General features: G+C 29.0%; 1 protein-coding gene across 12 annotated transcripts in view; it reads left to right on the forward strand.

The window, feature by feature from the left end:
• The window catches only part of LOC119602889 (disintegrin and metalloproteinase domain-containing protein 9), a 333169-nt gene that overhangs the window by 192933 nt on the left and 120541 nt on the right, over window positions 1-19695 (forward strand). For all 12 annotated transcript variants that reach the window (XR_005231379.1, XR_005231380.1, XM_037954681.1 and 9 more), the window contains exon 6: window positions 11561-11634. Coding sequence is in view for 10 of the 12 variants with exons in the window: in XM_037954681.1 (XP_037810609.1) it covers window positions 11561-11634 (74 nt within the window). In the remaining 2 variants the exon portion in view is untranslated. The remainder of the gene's footprint in view (window positions 1-11560; window positions 11635-19695) is intronic.

Genomic DNA, 19695 nt, shown 5'->3' on the forward strand with positions numbered 1-19695 from the left:
AGCAATTCCTAAACACTTTATGTTTTAAGTAGAAATTGTTTTGAACTTCTTACAAAATAACCTTTGTAATATGTATGTACTAAATAACAAAACAAAATTTTCATAAAAAATCAATTTAGCATTCTTTTTTCTTTCAACCAATTCCTTATTCAGTTGGTATCTTAAGTACCAAACAGATTTATTTACGTACATTAGTCATGGTCTTCTTAGTTCAAATCTGTCTATAAATCTTGTAAAAATTGTACATAAATTATTTTACATACAATAATTTTTGTATTTAATTCTTTTAAATGCTAAAAGTCCCTTTTTCTTGCTGAAATTTTTTCTTATTGTATTCTGAAACCCTCCTACTACCACAAGTTTTCTAATTTTTTTTTTTTTTGTCTCCCTGTAATTTATTCAAAATATTTTATTTTATTGTAATTTTTATTTAAGAATACATTGAATTATACTTTCTTTATACAAAATGTTGATGATGTTGTAGTAGTAGTAGAAAAAAAAAGAAAAGTTTAAAAATACCATTATCATGGTATTCGCATGGAAGAGGAGTTGAGGAAATAGAAAGAAGAAAAAAACTTATGACATTTATCAATTCCAAATGAATACTAATGATAATTATAATCGTTAACAATTGCTTGATTTTATTTTTTTTTTTTTTGCTTTCATATGCATTAAGGCAACAATTTCTTTTCATTTTGTGTTTCCAGTTTTTATTGATTTTCTAGTTTAATGTTTTTTAAAAAGTTCCCAGCAAAAACTTTTATTAAAAAGCAATCATTTAAAAAGCTATATATAGTTTTCAGCGCATATAAATTACCATTAGAGCCATGTTCTTACATGCTCACTTACAAATAAGGAGTGAAATAAGTCATTGCAAATAGGTGGTTTAGTAAATATTTTCGCGTATAAAAAAGTAGCCGATAACATATGTAGATGCTAACGCAAAATGACAAAAACCTAAAAATAAGTACTTATTTCTCAGTGACTATGTAAGTTATTACTACACTTCTTTGAAGTATGGCATAAAGTCGCCATTTAAATGTATGTTGTTAAGTAAGTGCAGGTCAAGTAATTCGATTATTGTCTATCAGTCAGTATTAGTATTGTCTATCAATTACATTCGAACAGATTTGGAAATATTTCAAACAGCTCCCAAACATTTTCCCATCCAACTGAGTGCTGCACGCAAGTTTATGCTGAAAGAAACCGTGAGACTAGCTTGCTTGTGGAGAACTCTCGAAACTGATACGTATGTCTGATATGGCCGAAAGTATGCTACACCATTTCGTCCAACAACGACCACTACAGAGCCATGTCTGTCAAATGGAGGACATAAATGTAAATAAACTTTGGTTTCTACAGGAGGCCACCACCTATCATGCAAATCGTCAAAAGGAAAGATATTTTGTGTATCTTTTCTTTAGACCTGTCATGAAATCAATTGGAGACCTTAGAGCAGCAATTTTCTCCAATACCAATACTATGCGAATAATTTGGTAATGATCCACACCAATAAGTCTAGCACCTTCCGAGCCATTTGTGAGATAGAATCAGAAAACTTATACAAAGTCTTGCAAAACGGTCTAACGTGATAATTTTATGTAATTTATAAATATATTCTAGCTACACCCAGTGTGCTTCGCTACTCTAAAACAATATAAATGAAAAACAAGTAAGAATTCCATATTCGGCTGTGCCGAATCTTATATACCCTTCGCCGTAGCTTTTTTAATTTTTTTAACATTTATTACATCTATTTTAATCCGTCCAAAAAAAATAATTTTATTCACGCCACTGACTGTGATAAACAAGAAAAACATCAAAAACAAGCTAAACGTTGTTTTTGTTTTCAATCAAGCACAATCTCTGCGTTGTTGTTATTATCTTGCTTCTGCATGCTAAATATTCTAATTTTTGATGAAATTTTCAGAGGTTATCTCAGATTTTTGCTTATATCTCCGTTACTTATGGACGGATTTTCCTGATTCTAAATAGGAAACTTCCCGAAAGCATGCCTGACATTACTATTGAAGATTTGGATCCCGAAGATATCTGAGGTTTTCAGAAATCTGATTTCAACAGGCACGCGGACGGACGGACAGACAGACGGACATGGCGCAAACGACTCTACTATCCACGTCGGAAAATTATATTGTGAAAATTACAGACGGAATGACAAACGTGGACAAACAATCCGTTGCCAATAGTGAGCTTACCACGTTTGTTAACATTTAGACAACGGATGTGTATAAAATTTAGATTTCGACAACGAATTGTTGCAATGTTGACAACGTTACGTAATCAACATTACATAGTGTTGTCATACGTATGTGTATACTTTGACAACGGATGTTATTGAAAAATTATAAACTCTTAGGTATTAATTTGGTACCAGGCATGTATATTTCCTTTTCCCTCTGTGTAAGGGTATAAAAACGTTTTTATAATTTTCAATTTCTTTTTTAATGGAAAACCCACTTACACCCTTAGGGTTTTTCATATCGGACGGGCAACGCCCACTATTGCTAGGTCTACCATTTTTTCTAAATGCTTTTATGGATGTCAATGTAAGAATTCTAGCTCTAATGGTTTCACATATACACTTTTTTTGTAATTAATGCATATGGAAGGTGCCACGCCGCTTATTGCAAATACACAAGTTTAATAGCCAAATATTTACATAGATGTCAAAATTGTTCTATTATTCAGGATCCAATAGTTTCCCAAGTATAAGAATTTTTCATTTCAAATTTCAATTCAAATATTTAATACTTATTTGTAAAAGTATATTTTTATTAAAAAACTTTCTTAATTTAAGCCAAATATGCTCCAAGGATAAATAACATAAATTCTCTTGATACAATATTAACATTGAATATTTACAAGAATTTATAAAATTGTTTCCCATACAAAGGTTAAGTACTTTTAAATTGAATATATATGTATATCTAAATAAAAATCATTCAAGCATAAAATCAATACTAAAATTTTCATCTGCAATAACTTTAATTTGTTTACTTTTAAATATGATTTTCAATTTATTTATTTGTTATTTAAGTTTTTCAAAAAAAAAACACAAATATTAAAACTCTTAGAGACAGATTTAAATTTTCTACCACCTACTCTCACCACACCTTAACAAAAGCTATTAAAGTAGTATAATAAAAAAATCCTGAAAAATATAAACAAAAATATATAAATAAATTATGCTTATTGCCTTTGATAATACGGATGTTTATACGTTTGTACATATACAAACGTAAAAGACTGACCGAAATTTTTATTATTTTCATTTTATTTATTTCGAAAAAGAAAGAAAGAAAAAAACAGCCTACAATTGTTTGTGAGCCTGCCTCCTTTCAACATGCTCATTAAACAAATTAAAATGTGTGTAGCGAATATATTTTCTTTTTATTTTATTTATTATATATATTTTTTATTTTTACTGTTTCTTGTTTATTATATTTTGTTTATATATTTTTGTTTTCTTCTTATAAAAAGCAGTTTCATTTTCTTTTTTATATTTAAAAAAAAAATTTGCTCGTCTTTCAGTTCCCTCATTAAAAGTGAAAAAAAAAAAAACATTCAACCATAATTGTAACAGTATGTGTTAAATATCCTTATATAGCCCACAAACATTCGTATCCTTCTCACACTTTTATACACACATACATACCTACGCACTTTTTTTCTTTGCTGTTAATTTTTTTCTCTCTTCTCATTTATTTGTTAACAATGCAGTGGTGTAGCTGGGAAAAGAATACAAAAACCATTCTAATGATTTAAAAAAAGAATACAGAATAGAACTCTAGAAATATATAAAAATAAATAAAACGTTAACAAAACGTTGGTATTAAGCTGTCTTTCTCTTCTATAAACTTTGATGTTTTGTTGTTGTTGTTTTTCTTTATTATTTCATTGTTTTTTTTTTTTTTGGTTTTCTTCGTTTGAGAGTTAAGAGTCCAACAGATATTTACTGTAAATACTTATGTTTGTTATTATTATTATTAGAAAGGACACTGTTTCCATTTCCATTGTATCTTTTACTTACTAAATTACAGCTCTCCGATATCTGTTGTAATTGATTTGCCCATAGACCTGTCAGAGGACCTTTCTAAAGAGCAGTCAGTTCATTCCATAGACATTATACTTTTCCATAGATTAGTAAATAGACTAGTCAATAGACAAGTAAATAGGTTAGTCCATAAACTAGTCAATATACTAGTCCATAGACTAATCAATAGTCTAGTCCATAAACTAGTCAATAAACAAGTCCGTAAAGAAGTCCACAGACAAGTCTAAGGACAAGTAAAGACTAGTTCTTAGACTATTTCATAGAGTAATCATTACAGTTGTCCATAGACTTGTCCACAGTATTGTCAATAGACTGGTTCACACACTGGTCAATATACTAGTCCATAGATAAGTCAATATACTAGCCCATAAATCAGTCAATAGTTTAGTACATAGACTATTCAGTAAACAAATTCATAGACTAGTCTACAGATTAGTCAAGACTAATACTCAGACTATGTAGTCCACAGTCTAGTCAATAAGCTAGTCAATAGATAGTATTAAGAATAGTAAATAGATTATTCTATAGAACAGTCAATATAATAGTTCATAAACTAGTCAGTAGCCTCGATCATAGACAAGTCTACAGAATAATATATGGACTAGTCTATTGAATGGTATATATACCTGTCTATTATGGACTAGTCTACAGATTAGTCCAAAGACTAGTCTACAAATCATTCTATGGATTAGTCAAGACTAATACATGGACTAGTCCACAGTCAAGTCAATAGACTAGTTACTATACTAGTCAATAGATAGTCTGTAAAATAGTCAATGGACTAATCCATAGACCAGTCAGTAGGCTGGATCATAGACAAATCTAAGGAATAGTATATGGACTAGTCTATTGACTGGTATATGTACCTGTCTATTATGGACTAGTCTACAGATTAGTTCAAGGACTAGTCTACAAACTATTCTATGGGCTAGTCAAGACTAATACATAGACTAGACCACAGTCTAGTCAATAGACTAGCCATTAAACTAGTCAATAGAGAGTCTGCAGATTAGTCAATGGACTAGTCCATAGACCAGTAAATAGAATAGTTTATAAACTAGTCGGTAGGCTTGTTTATAGACTAGTCGACAGAATAGTATATGGACTAGTCTGGTATATGTACCTGTCTGTTATGGACCATGTAAACATATATCGGTATATACATCTTTTCAATTAATCTAAAAAAAGAATTGAAAACGGTGTTAATAAAATTCGTTGGTGTTTATTGTTAAAGTACAATTGTGGCAGGCATAATAAAAACAAGTACAGGCACATACACCAACAAACTCAACCATACACCAACAAGCCGTCTCATACAAACATAATAAAAATATACATAAATATGTACACATAGCAACCCCCACATTTTACTCAACCTACAATAAAACAACAAATTCTACAACAACATTTTGTCTTTATACTTTAAGACAAAATTCTTAGCTCAAGTTCTTTTTTGTAGCCGCTTTGGTCATCATTGTTACACATAATGATTTCTAAAGATATTTCTGTATTTACTTTTATTTACATACATACAACTTTGGTATTTAAGTCTATTTCATACCTTTTTTTTTTTTTTGTTTTCTTGCCCTTTTGTCTAGTCTTGTGTTACAATACTTTTTTAAGGTTCATCAGTTTTTGTATTTTTACGTTTAATATTTTTTTTCTATTCTTTATGTTTAACTGTTAGTTGAAACATTTTGTTGCCTATTTTTGGGGTTTCAACATCAAGTAACAAACTAACAAACAAAAAAATGTTATTAAATAAAATCTTCTTTTCCACTCAATTGAGTGTGTACTTGTTTATTTTATTATAAAAAAACGCTACAAAAACAAAATACATAAAATTGTTTCTTCTTTTTTATAATTTTATTTAAGCTTCAAATACTTGTAGTCCTTCATACTTTAATATTATTAATGTCTAGTTTGATTTGAAGTGACCTCTTTCAAACGTATTTCTTTTGGAAAATTCTTTCAAGTGTTGAACTCTGAAAGATTTTAAACAAATTTTTTCTTTAATCGTTTTAAAAATAGCTTGGAAATTAAGATTTTTTCTTTGCAGACATTGTTTAATAGATAAAGAGCACAAAGAAAATTTAATATAATTAATACTGCGCTATAATTAGTAGAAAATTTTCACAGCACAAGTTGTATTCTTTAGTCTTCTATGAAGTCATGTTTTAATATTCCTTGAAAACTAACAACTAACTAACTAACTAACTAACTAACTAACGAACGAACGACGAACGAACGAACGAACGAAACGAACGAACGACGAACGAACGAACGAACGAACGAACAACGAACGAACGAACGAAACGAACGAACGAACGAAACGAACGAACGAACGAACGAACGACAACGAACGAACGAACGAACGAAGAAACGAACGAACGAACGAACGAACGAACGAACGAACGAACGAACGAAGAACGAACGAACGAAGAACGAACGAACGAAGAACGAACGAACGAAACGAACGAACGAACTAACGAACGAACGAAGAACGAACGAACGAACGAACGAACGAACGAACGAAACGAACGAACGAACGAACGAACGAACGAACGAACGAACGAACGAACAACGAACGAACGAACGAAAACGAACGAACGAACGAAGAACGAAACGAACGAAAACGAACGAACGAACGAAAACGAACGAACGAACGGAAACGAACGAACGAAAAACGAACGAACTAACAACGAACGAACGAACGAACGAACGAACGAACGAACGAACTAACGAACGAACGACGAACGAACGAACGAACGAACGAACGAACGAACGAACGAACGAACGAACGAACGAACGAACGAACGAACGAACGAAACGAACGAAAAACGAACGAACGAACGAACGAACGAAACGAACGAACGAACGAACGAACGAACGAACAACGAACGAACGAACGACGAAACGAACGAACGAACGAACGAAAAAAAAAACGAACGAAAACAAACGAACGAAAACGAACGAACGAACGAACGAACGAACGAACGAACGAACGAAACGAACGAACGAACGAACGAACGAACAACGAACAAGAAACGAACGAACGAACGAACGAAGAACGAACGAACGAAAACGAACGAACGAACTAACGAACGAACGAACGAGAACAACAACGAACGAACGAACGAACGAACGAACGAACGAAACGAAGAACGAACGAACAACAAACGACGAACGAACGAACGAACGAACGAACGAAAACGAACGAACTAACGAAACGAACGAACGAACGAACGAACGAACGAACGAAAACGAACGAACGAACGACTAACGAAAACGAACGAACAACGAACGAACAACGAACGAACGAAAACGAACGAACGAACGAACGAAGAACGAACGAACGAAACGAACGAACGAAACGAACGAACTAACGAACGAACGAAAAGAACTAACGAACGAACGAAACGAACGAACGAACGAACGAACGAACGAACGAACGAACGAACGAACGAACGAACGAACGAACTAACTAACTAACTAACGAACGAACGAACTAACGAACTAACGAACTAAGAACTAACTAACTAACTAACTAACGAACTAAACTAACTAACTAACTAACGAACTAAACGAACGAACTAACTAACTAACTAACTAAAAACTAACAAAACTAACTGACTACTAACTAAACTAACTAACTAACTACCTAACTAACTAAGTAGTTATATGGAGGCTCGTTTGTCATTCCTTAACGAAAAAATCAGTACATTTTTAACAGTTCTACATCTTTCTTCAAAAATTCTATTCTACATTACGTAAGCGTAAGCTTTAAGCTATCTAGTACTTATTTCTCATGTCTTGTCTTTAGTTCCAGACAGGACCATATATCCTTTTTATTAGAGATGTTTAAAAATTGTGAAAAATTTAAGAATTTTTAAACAAAACCAATTTTCATTCTTAACAGAATATTTGTTTGACTGTTTTACCTAATTATTATTTAGCATATTTTTGGAGTTGTTCATTTCCTTAAAAACAAAAATTACTATTAAAGCCATATTAATAATTTTTTGAAGCCTTGAAAAAATATTTTATATATTTTTGTTTAACAAAAATAAAATTGTATTTAATATTGCAACGGTTACAAACACTGAAAATATTATTTCATTTCAATTAAAAAATTTTCTTCTACACTGCACAAAATATTTTGTGGTTTTACGAGTAAAATATACGAAGGTGTGCGAAAATAAAAATCAAAAATTCATTCAAATTTTGTAAATTTTAACTACTTACGTTTTCTTACGGATTACAAGTATAACTTTTGAACAACACTTTTAAATAAGGTCTATTAACTTTCTTAATCAATCAATTAGTTATTCTATACTTTACCTATAATATCCCTAAGAAATCTAGTGTTAAACGAGATTTTATTTCTACTTTTCGAATAATAAAGAAAAATTTTCTTAATAATCATAAAATTTTAAGAAATATATATCATAAATTATTTGCAGTGTATGTATACAAAATACTTTCAAGGTACAGGAAAATACATTTTACTACTATTTTTGTTTTACTTCAACAATTTATATTTTTATTCTCCAGTTGCCGTTTTTTTATTATTATTTTATTATTATTAAAATTCTTGATACCGAAATGTATATAAAAATATATACATATTTACAAATATTCAACACACAAACCATACAAATATTAAAAAAAAATATTGTATATTGTGTCCCATATTTTGTTTATTTATCGTCAATTGTCGACTAAAGTGCTCTCAAGTGAAACATTTTAATAGAAAGCGGTTTTTCCAAAGCTTTCATTTATTTCTGTTTATCAATTAAATTTCAATTATTCAAATGAAATAAAATAAAATGAAATGAAAAGAATGATGGTTTACATTACAATTTCAAAAATAAATAACATTTTTCAACAACAAATAAAATACAATTGGAAAAAAACAACAACAACATCATTATCATCATCATCCTCGTCAACATTAACAACAGCAACGTCATTATCATAGTCATCATTATCATTTAGCAAATAATAGCAAAATTTAACAACAACATCATCAACTACAACATTATTGTTTATTATCAATAGATAGAAAACACAAGTTTTTAATCATGAAATTTTTTATTTAAACATTAAATAAATATTTGAAATTTATATATAATTTTTTTGCTTGTTTTTGTTTTGAAATGAAATGAAATTAAATAAGCAAAATTAATTTTATAAATCATTGAAATCCTTTTTATAATTGTATATTTGTTTGTGTGTATTTATGTGCGTGCAACTGAATATAACTAAGCCATGGTAACAATGGAACAAATAAAACATTACACGTTTATTGCTTTGGAATTTTTGTGCTCTAAATTAAATTAATGGCCAAATCCTTTGTTAAGGTGACACCAGCCATATTATTACAACAATACGTTTGAAGTTCAATGGTTAGCAAATGTAAATCATTGGATAAATTTAATTGGAAAAAAAACTAAGTTGATATCACCACAGATATTTTTATTTAATATATATATAGTAGTACGTTTTATTACTTTATATTTGGTTTAAATTACTTAACTGTTTATGGATTTAAAAAAATATTTTTTGTAAAATTTTTTAAAATTTGTAATCAAGCTAAACTGGCTATATATATGTATGTTGTAAAAATCAAACCTTCTTATGGTTTTATATAATTCAGCAATATACAATTTATACAATAAGTTGTGAGTATCATTAAAGTTTAATGACATAGGAGGCAAGTACTTACCACGATCGCTTACATGTAGTAAGTTTGGTAAGTACTTACAATGATCGCCTGCAAATAAGGAGTTAAACAGAAAGTTTAGATTTTGAGAAAAAAACATTTTTTGTGTGAAACAAAATTTTAAACCAAAATGTCAATATTAACAAGTAAGAGTGCTATATTCGGCTATGCCGAATCTAATATACCCACCATCAAACCGTATGCCGTAAAAGAAATGCTCTCCTATAATAAAAAAATATAAAAATCATGGTGATAGTTCCCATCAAATTTACTGGAGAGGGCCTTATATGAGAGGTAGGGTGAATTATTGACCGTTTTTATAAAATTTTTCATAATTTTTTTAGACCGATTTTGGTTCATACAAAACATATTTGCATCGAATATCAGTTCCCGAGACTTTCCGCATTAAATTCGGTAGGAAGATTTACGTTCCTATAAAAGTTTCTTAGGTTCGTAAGAAACTTACTTATGTCAAATTTCATCTATACACTTGTACTTTTAAGCAAGTAATGAGCTTTAAAGTAATTATCTGGAGGGGACCTTATATGGGGGTAGGGTCAATTATGGACCGATCCACATAAAAATTGCTAGAAAGGATTTTGCTAGTAAGAGACTTAAGACTAGAGACTTAAGCCCAATTTCATTGCTTTACCCGTATTTTTAAGCCAGTAATGAGTAGTTTTTTGAGGGGGACCTTATATGGGGGTAGTGTCAATTATGGACCGATCCATAAAAATTTGTATAGAAAGATTTTGGCTCACATGGAACTTATCGCTATACTCTTATTTTTAAGACAGTAATTAGCGTTAAAGTCTTTTTCTGAAGGGCACCTTATATGGGGGGTAGGGCCAATTATTGACCGATCCACATACAATTTGGTACAGAGGTTTTGACTTGCATGAAACTTCTGTGTGTTTAATTTCATCGCTATATTCCTATTTTTAAGCCAGTAATGAGCATTAAAGTATTTTTTCGAAGTGGGTCTTATATGAGGGGTAGGGTCAATTATGTACCGATCCACATAAAATTTGGTAGATAGGTTTTGATTCGCATGAAACTTATGTATCGCATGAAACATTTGTATGGAGGCTATCCGAAAACGTCAACCGATATTGCCCATTTTCAATACCAAACAAACCTTATCTATAAAGAATATTTGTGCTTTCAACAGATAGACAGACAGACGGACGGACATGGCTAGATCGTCTAAGAATTTAATAAGGACCCAGAATATATATACTTTTGTGGATCTATGACCAATATTTTGATATGTTACAAACGGTATAACAAAATCAATATACCCCCCATCTTTTTGTTGGTGGATATAAAAAGTAAATACTTAAATATATAGCTATTTGTAAGTCATTACTAGACACCATCTACATAATGCTGGCAGTATGTAGTAGTCATAGAATAGTAAGCTCTTGAGTAGGTACAAGTTATTGCCATGTTTTTGTTACTCATTTTAACATTTACAGTATATGTCAAATAATTACTTTACTTATAACAAGTTATCTAGCATATAAGCACTTTTTTATTATGTATTATATTTCAAGGTTTCTTAAACATCCCGTACGCTAACTCATTTTTAATTGACATTAATTTTCTGAAAAGTTTCAGTTCTTCTTCTAAAGGAAATTGGTTTAAAGTTATGGCTTGAGAAAATGTGTACTTATTAAATAAATTTTTAATAATTTATAATTATTTATGAACAATAATAACACAATTTTGTAATAATATTATTTCTTTAATCTTTACAGAAACACTTTCATCGAACCTCATTGTTAATTAAGGCTTTTAATCATAAGTTTCGTTTAGATCTGGAATTAAATTCGTAAGTAATTTTTATAAATTTTTTTGTTATTTATTGACTTTAATAAAGGTGAGAAAAGGCTAAAACGTTTGAAAAATAAGGCTAGAAAAAGTATAACTTTTGATACTCTAAAATCTGTACTAAAAATGTGAAAAATTATAGTTCCGACCATATGATACCTTAAAACAATGATATTTGAAAGATATAGAATGAAACTAGATCCAAAATTACCAATTCTCACAAAATTTGATTAAATGTTTATATTGTGCTCTTCAAAATTACGATTCATTTTCAAGTTCAAAATAGCAAAACATTTTTTTTACGTGTTAAAGAAATATGTAAAGTTCTTCTCTACAATAGGCGTATACTTGATATTGGTAATATCGATAAATCATTAACACGTATACGTACAGGTGTCGTCAATAAAAACAGTGCACTTTCATATTTCCATGATTGAAAAAATGCACACAGTGTAATTATGACTAATAATTGTAATCAAAAAATAATACAAATTGTGATACATTTGTTATAATAAATCCTAGAATTTTCAAATCTAGAAAAATTTACCATAGATTATTTTCAGTGTATTTTGTATAAAAAAAAAACAAATATATTTTTATATTCGTATTCCTCCCTCTCAAAGGTATCTTCAAATCATTTTCTTTTCTTATTACTATTAAAAAACAAACTTAAACAAATTAAATTTAAGCGGTTTATGTTCTTGAATAAACAATAAAGCTGTCAGAAACCACTAACTAAAGGAAAATCCCAGAAACAGTCTGGAAATTGTTCCTCAATTCAAGCATTTTAATACAATTTATATACATACATAAAAAAACTAACCCTTATTAAAACCTTATTTTTCTTCTCCCTTAAAATAGGGATTTAAAAAAAGCATTCTAAACAATTGTCTGCTCTACATATATTTAGCCTTAGCCACATTATCTTATTAAATATTTAACACAAAAAAAATTATGGTAATATAAAATTTTACTTGTAATCTAAATAAAAGTGTTAAAAAATAAACTTCCTGCTTAACGTCACCGAAAATTGAGGCAAAAAACCCCTAAAAAAGCAACAAATCCGTTCCTCAGGTCAAAACTTACATCCGTTGACCGAAAATTCTGCCCAAGTACTGAAGGGGTAATATTATGCAAAAGGCCTAAGAAAGAATAAAATGTATTTTTCATTTTTGTTTAAATATCAAAATGAAAATGTTAATAAACTAAACAAAAATGTTATTTTATTTGCTGTGTTTATTTAAGGCGAGGTCAGCGTTATAGTAAAAAAACAACACAAAAATAACAATTATTTATAAAATATTTAACAGCAGGCCTTTTTAAAATTAGGCTAGAAAAATATTTGCAAAATACTTAAAATGTTAATATAAACATTTTATTAAATTGAATTTAGTGGGAAAAATATAATCTAAATAATTTTTTAAATATTTTATTTTTAAATAGAAATAATCAAGGCTAAATATATTTGATAGGATTTTGTGCAAGAGATTTAAATTATTTTAAAGTATTTAAGCCAATCCATATAAACTTTCACAAGTCCTAAGTTGTTACAGATGTGTAAAAATAGGAAGTATATAGTATATTGTATTTTTATTGGGTTTTTGCTGATGTTTGTAACACAAAAAATATTTGTTTTATACCTACATTAAATAATACCAATCGGCTTGAAATCATTTTCTGAGCCTATTAAACCATGTCCGTCCGTCAAGTGTCCTTGAAAAGCTTGTGAGCGAGTTACATCTATTGAAAGTGGTCTATTATTTCATCTAGCCCTCATACAACAGAACCGCCGAAAAGGGCTTTTGAGCTCATAATTGTGTTAAATATATCTCGATTAAAAACAGCACTACTAAGATTTATGCACGCTTTAATAATCTTGCCAAATTCGTAATGCTCGGACCCCATTTGGTAGGTCCCACACAAAGTCCCCTTCCGAAAATGACTGAATGCCCACAATTCATCTATAAGCTCTGAAGTAACCACAAATAAATATATATAAATTTATGCAGCACATTTTATCGGGATTGGTCCACACTTTCTCTAGTACCCACATGAAGTCTATTTTATAAAATTGTAAGGCCATTTCAGAAAATTAGTTAGTTAGTTAGTTAGTTAGTTAGTTAGTTAGTTAGTTAGGTTAGTTAGTTAGTTAGTAGTTAGTTAGTTAGTTAGTTAGTTAGTTAGTTAGTTAGTAGTTAGTTAGTTAGTTAGTTAGTTAGTTAGTTTAGTTAGTTAGTTAGTTAGTAGTTAGTTAGTTAGTTAGTTCGTTAGTTAGTTAGTTAGTTAGTTAGTTAGTTAGTAGTTAGTTAGTTAGTTAGTTAGTGTTAGTTAGTTAGTTAGTTAGTTAGTTAGTTAGTTAGTTAGTTAGTTAGTTAGTTAGTTAGTTAGTTAGTTAGTTAGTTAGTTAGTTAGTTAGTAGTTAGTTAGTTAGTTAGTTAGTAGTTAGTTAGTTAGTTAGTAGTTAGTAGTTAGTTAGTTAGTTAGTTAGTTAGTTAGTTAGTTTAGTTAGTAGTTAGTTAGTTAGTTAGTTAGTTAGTTAGTAGTTAGTTAGTAGTTAGTTAGTTAGTTAGTTAGTTAGTTAGTTAGTGTTAGTTAGTTAGTTAGTTAGTAGTTAGTAGTTAGTAGTTAGTTAGTTAGTTAGTTAGTTAGTTAGTTAGTTAGTAGTTAGTTAGTTAGTTAGTTAGTTAGTTAGTTAGTTAGTTAGTTAGTTAGTTAGTTAGTTAGTTAGTTAGTTAGTTAGTTAGTAGTTAGTTAGTTAGTTAGTTAGTTAGTAGTTAGTTAGTTAGTTAGTAGTTAGTTAGTTAGTTAGTTAGTTAGTTAGTTAGTAGTTAGTTAGTTAGTAGTTAGTTAGTTAGTAGTTAGTTAGTTAGTTAGTTAGTTAGTTAGTTAGTTAGTTAGTTAGTTAGTTAGTTAGTTAGTTAGTTAGTTAGTTAGTAGTTAGTTAGTTAGTTAGTTAGTAGTTAGTTAGTTAGTTAGTAGTTAGTTAGTTAGTTAGTTAGTTAGTTAGTTAGTTAGTTAGTTAGTTAGTTAGTTAGTTAGTTAGTTAGTTAGTTAGTAGTTAGTTAGTTAGTTAGTTAGTTAGTTAGTTAGTTAGTTAGTTAGTTAGTTAGTTAGTTAGTTAGTTAGTTAGTTAGTTAGTTAGTTAGTTAGTAGTTAGTAGTTAGTTAGTTAGTTAGTTAGTTAGTAGTTAGTTAGTTAGTTAGTTAGTTAGTTAGTTAGTGTTAGTTAGTTAGTTAGTTAGTTAGTTAGTTAGTTAGTGTTGGTTGGTTGGTTAGTTAGTTAGTTAGTTAGTTCATTTGTTTCGTTTTCTACTTACCTGATTTTTCCTTCGCTTACATTCTTTTTCATTAGCAATAATTTTCTCTAAGACCTTGTTCCATAACTATTAAAAATTCTAAAAAAAATTAAATTCTCCGGAAAAACTTATTAACACAATTGTTGTCCCTGGTGATCGGAAGGTGTATATCATTTTATACGGCCATAAATTTTGTTTTTATCGCTGTTTCCTGTAATACCTTTTTATTAAAGCATATTTCTTTTTAGAGTTTAACACAACTTAATTTGATTTTATTTATCTTGTTAAGTAAGCTTTTTCTCTAAAAAAAAATTGATTTACACACTTATGTCAGCCCACCTTAGTTGAATTTTAATTTTATTATATAGGTTTTTTTTTTTGCTCTTCCAAAGATTTGGCTTTAACGTTCTTCCGGTTTTTCTCGTGAAAACTTCAACAGAAGGACAATAACAACTATCAAGTCAACACCAAAGCAGGAAAATAAACACACTCATATATTCTCACATACTTACAAATATATAAAGGACAATAATGGTCATAAGAATTAAGGTTTGATTTTTTTTCTTTTTCATTTTGCAAAAAAAAATAAACAAAATTTTATTGTCCTGTCTTGTCTTGTTGTTGCGTTATTGTTGTCATTTTACAACCCGGATGACTTCTCATCTTGATACACACATACATATATATTGTGCTCCTCTTTCTTACAGTTTATTATTGCTATTGTTGTTTTTTTTTTTTAATTCCCTGTTGTCAGCCCATAAAGAAAACCCAGAAAACCAGAACAATAAGTAAGCCAAAGGAAGAAGGAAAAAATCGAGGCACAAAAAATACTATCTAGAGTAAAATAAAACAAATTTTGAGTGCAAATTACGGCTAAAGCCTAAAACACTTAAAATGCCAAAGATTTCTTGACCTTTTCATCAAGTTAATGAAGAGTATAAAAAAACAACCCAGCAACAATAAGAGCATTACACCAAGTACAATTATTATTTTTTGTAATATTAACAAAGTACACAAAAAATACTTTATAAAAAATTCAAAAAAAAATGTTTGTTAATAAAATTTTTCCTTAAAAAAAGGACTTAATGCTGGACAATGAAATTAAATTCCTTTTTCATAATGTTACTCTTGATTTTTTTTTTGTCTCGCTGTTAATTTTATTCACTTTATTTTATTGTTTTCTTTTTTTTTAATTCTCTATTTAATTTTTTTTTCCTTTTCCACTTTCATTCGCTGGAGCAATTGTGGTGGTGTCGTTTGACTCATAAAAATTTCATTTTTATACGTTTCACTTTATAACACCGCTAATTAAGTATAATATGAATAAAAAGCAATAGAATCATGTAAAATATGTATTTTTTACATTGTTTTCTTGTTACTTTTTTATTAGTCGTATTTCACGGTACAATTTGTTAAGGTAGAGTAAAGTTTTTAATGGGATTTTTTTTTTATTGATTTCATTGTTGTTTAAATTTACGTGTTGCGGTTTATATTTAACGGAAATACTTGCTTCGCTGCTAATCAAATTGCAGTTTCTTTGCATACTTTGTGGCTGACGCTTTTCACTGGAAATTGAAAATTGCCATTAGTTTTTAAATTCTAATGGAGTTGGTCATATACCTAATTTAGTTAGGGCATCAACTGAACCCTTTATAACCATCAAAATATAAACGAAGTAATGATTGATGACATTAAAGAAGTAGTTTTGTAATTGATTACTTTAACATTACCAATAATGTGATATTAACCCCAAGCCTGATCTTTAAAGTGCCTGATAAATCCTCTTTTAAATAAGTCTAATCCCAGCTTTTAGTTGTTATAAATCATTACAATTTCCTATTTCACATTAGCAAGTAACAAAAAGTCTTTTCCTAGAATATTTACTTTTGTATAAAAACCAATTATTTTTAATTAGTTAAAAACAAACTGTTGTTGTCATTCAAAAATTTAAATACCTTTCGAATCTTGTTCCTAGTTTCCATACAATTAAGTTTATGATACAAATGAGTAAATATTATTTGTAGCACATATAGTACCAACAGTGTCCCTTAAATAAATCAAGAAATTTACTCAATTGAAATAATGCTAATTGGCCTAATAATTATCTATTGCATAAACATTCTTAGAAGAACTTCTGGTCAAAATGCTAGAAATATAAACACGTTTGCTTTATTAAGAAAACAACAACAACAAAAACTATAGATTTATAAATTTTCTCAGATCATAAATATTTGTTCTTCGGCAGTAGCAGTAGGTACTAAAATAATTATTAAGTACATATTTCTCTCTTGATAGTATTATGAAGCTGTTGATGACTATTATTACCATGACTATATGTAGTCATAGTTATTCATTCTTCTTTACGTTGAGTATTCAATGGAAGTTTCTAACAACTATTAAGAAGTAATATTACCCAGCAATTTTGCCAGAGGTCTAGGTATCCCATTTCTAATAACTTGGTTGTCAGAATTTTTCGCTTAAGTCATCTAACGGGAAGATAATCGTCAAACTACAGGTTTATTTGTTGTAATATTAATATTGTCCTTTTATAATCTATTTTCATCCTACCTAAACATGCACCTCTAACTGCAGGGTATTTAGACCTTTTGTATTTGTATATGTATTTAGATATTTCTATGTAGCTAAACATTATTCTACATGCTAACAGTACAATGTCTTAGAGTTAATTAAAAATATCTTAAGTAAGTAAAAGACAACAACTTAACTACAAAGGTTGACCAAAAAAAGTTGTCATTTTCTTTTTCAACTTAACTGTAGTAACCATGGGAAAAAATATCTTCCCCTTTTTACTTATAAAAACTTTTCAGTTTTATCAAACTAGGCCAAGACGTAAAATAGTTAAATTGTTTTTAGATTTAATATTCTATGTACATTTCATATAGTTTCAGTAGGACAGGCAAGCCTGGATATAAGTTTTAATGTGAATATTCTACTGGAAACGCCTTGTAATATGCTACAAAATTTCTCGGCTATAGTTCTCTCATACACAGCCTTGAATATGTGTTTGTTTGCTGAATTGCTGTTGTTGTTGTATACTTTAAAAGGATTTAGTTTGAACGTGAGTTTATGTCTATTTTATTGAAATGTCAATTCAATTCTATTCACTACAACAATCTAAGTTCTTCATTTCCGTTTTATTTCCCTACATATCTGTGTGAAAGAGAGGGAAAGAGTGAGTGTGTTGTTTTAGTAATGAATATATGCATACATATACATATAGGTATCCTGCAGATCGTGGTAGTTTTCTTCACTCTTTTCCTGGTTACAAAATTATATTAGAGGAATTCAATTGGCGTTTCATAACTATCTCCTAGACAATAAAGTGAGATAGATTTAATTTTGATCTCGAAATGCAGGGTATTTACATATGTACATATGTATCTTCAAGTGCTTAATATCTCTGGGTCTGTTTGTGTTTTCTGCAGAAATTAAAAAATAAACTGTTAGGCTTCAATATTAGAATAGTTCTAATCAATTGTTTATTTAAAATAAAATTTATGTATGTTAGGATTTTTTGCAAATGTAAATATTTAACAGATTAAAAGCTTTATTTTTGTTTTAGGACTTATGGAAATATGTATTTTATACTCGCATACACAAAATAAATGTTGAAATCCATAAATTTTATTTTTTAAGGGATAAAATCTATAAATTTATTCTGTGTTGAGTTAAAATGATTGAATATTTATGGACTGGTTGTGATAACATCTGTTTGTGGATGAAATAAATGTGTGTTTTTGTTTGTTTTAAGACAATTTTTAAATGATTTGGCTGAGCCCAAAAATAAAAGAAAACAATGTATTCAGCTTAAATCTGAATACTATTCTGGAAACATGCCCAAATTCAACTATCGTTTTTAAATTCAAATATAATATCCTCACATCCTACACTATTGACTTTAGTATGATAAAATAAAGCAGAACTAACCAATGAACCAATGAACCAACCAACTAACGAACTAACTAACTAACTAACTAACTAAACTAACTAACTAACTAACTAACTAACTAACTAACTAACTAACTACTAACTAACTAACTACTAACTAACTAACTAACTACTAACTAACTAACTACTAACTAACTACTACTAACTAACTAACTAACTAACTAACTAACTAACTAACTAACTAACTACTAACTAACTACTAACTAACTAACTAACTAACTAACTACTAACTAACTAACTCCTAACTAACTAACTAACTAACTAACTAACTAACTAACTACTAACTAACAACTAACTAACTAACTACTAACTAACTAACTAACTAACTAACTAACTAACTACTACTAACTAACTACTAACTAACTAACTAACTACTAACTAACTACTAACTAACTAACTAACTAACTAACTAACTAACTAACTAACTAACTAACTAAACTAACTAACTAACTAACTAACTACTAACTACTAACTAACTAACTAACTAACTAACTACTAACTACTAACTAACTAACTACTAACTAACTAACTAACTACTAACTAACTAACTAACTAACTTAACTAACTAACTAACTACTAACTAACTAACTAACTAACTAACTAACTAACTACTAAACTAACTACTAACTAACTACTAACTAACTAACTAACTACTAACTAACTAACTAAACTAACTAACTAACTAACTAACTAACTAACTAACTACTAACTACTAACTAACTAACTAACTAACTCACTAACACTAACTACTAACTAACTAACTACTAACTAACTAACTAACTAACTAACTAACTAACT

The sequence above is a fragment of the Lucilia sericata genome, unplaced genomic scaffold (genome assembly GCF_015586225.1).
Source record: "Lucilia sericata isolate MDLA Ls3-8-SP2 unplaced genomic scaffold, ASM1558622v1 Contig000260F_arrow, whole genome shotgun sequence".
Taxonomy (NCBI): Eukaryota; Metazoa; Arthropoda; class Insecta; order Diptera; family Calliphoridae; genus Lucilia; species Lucilia sericata.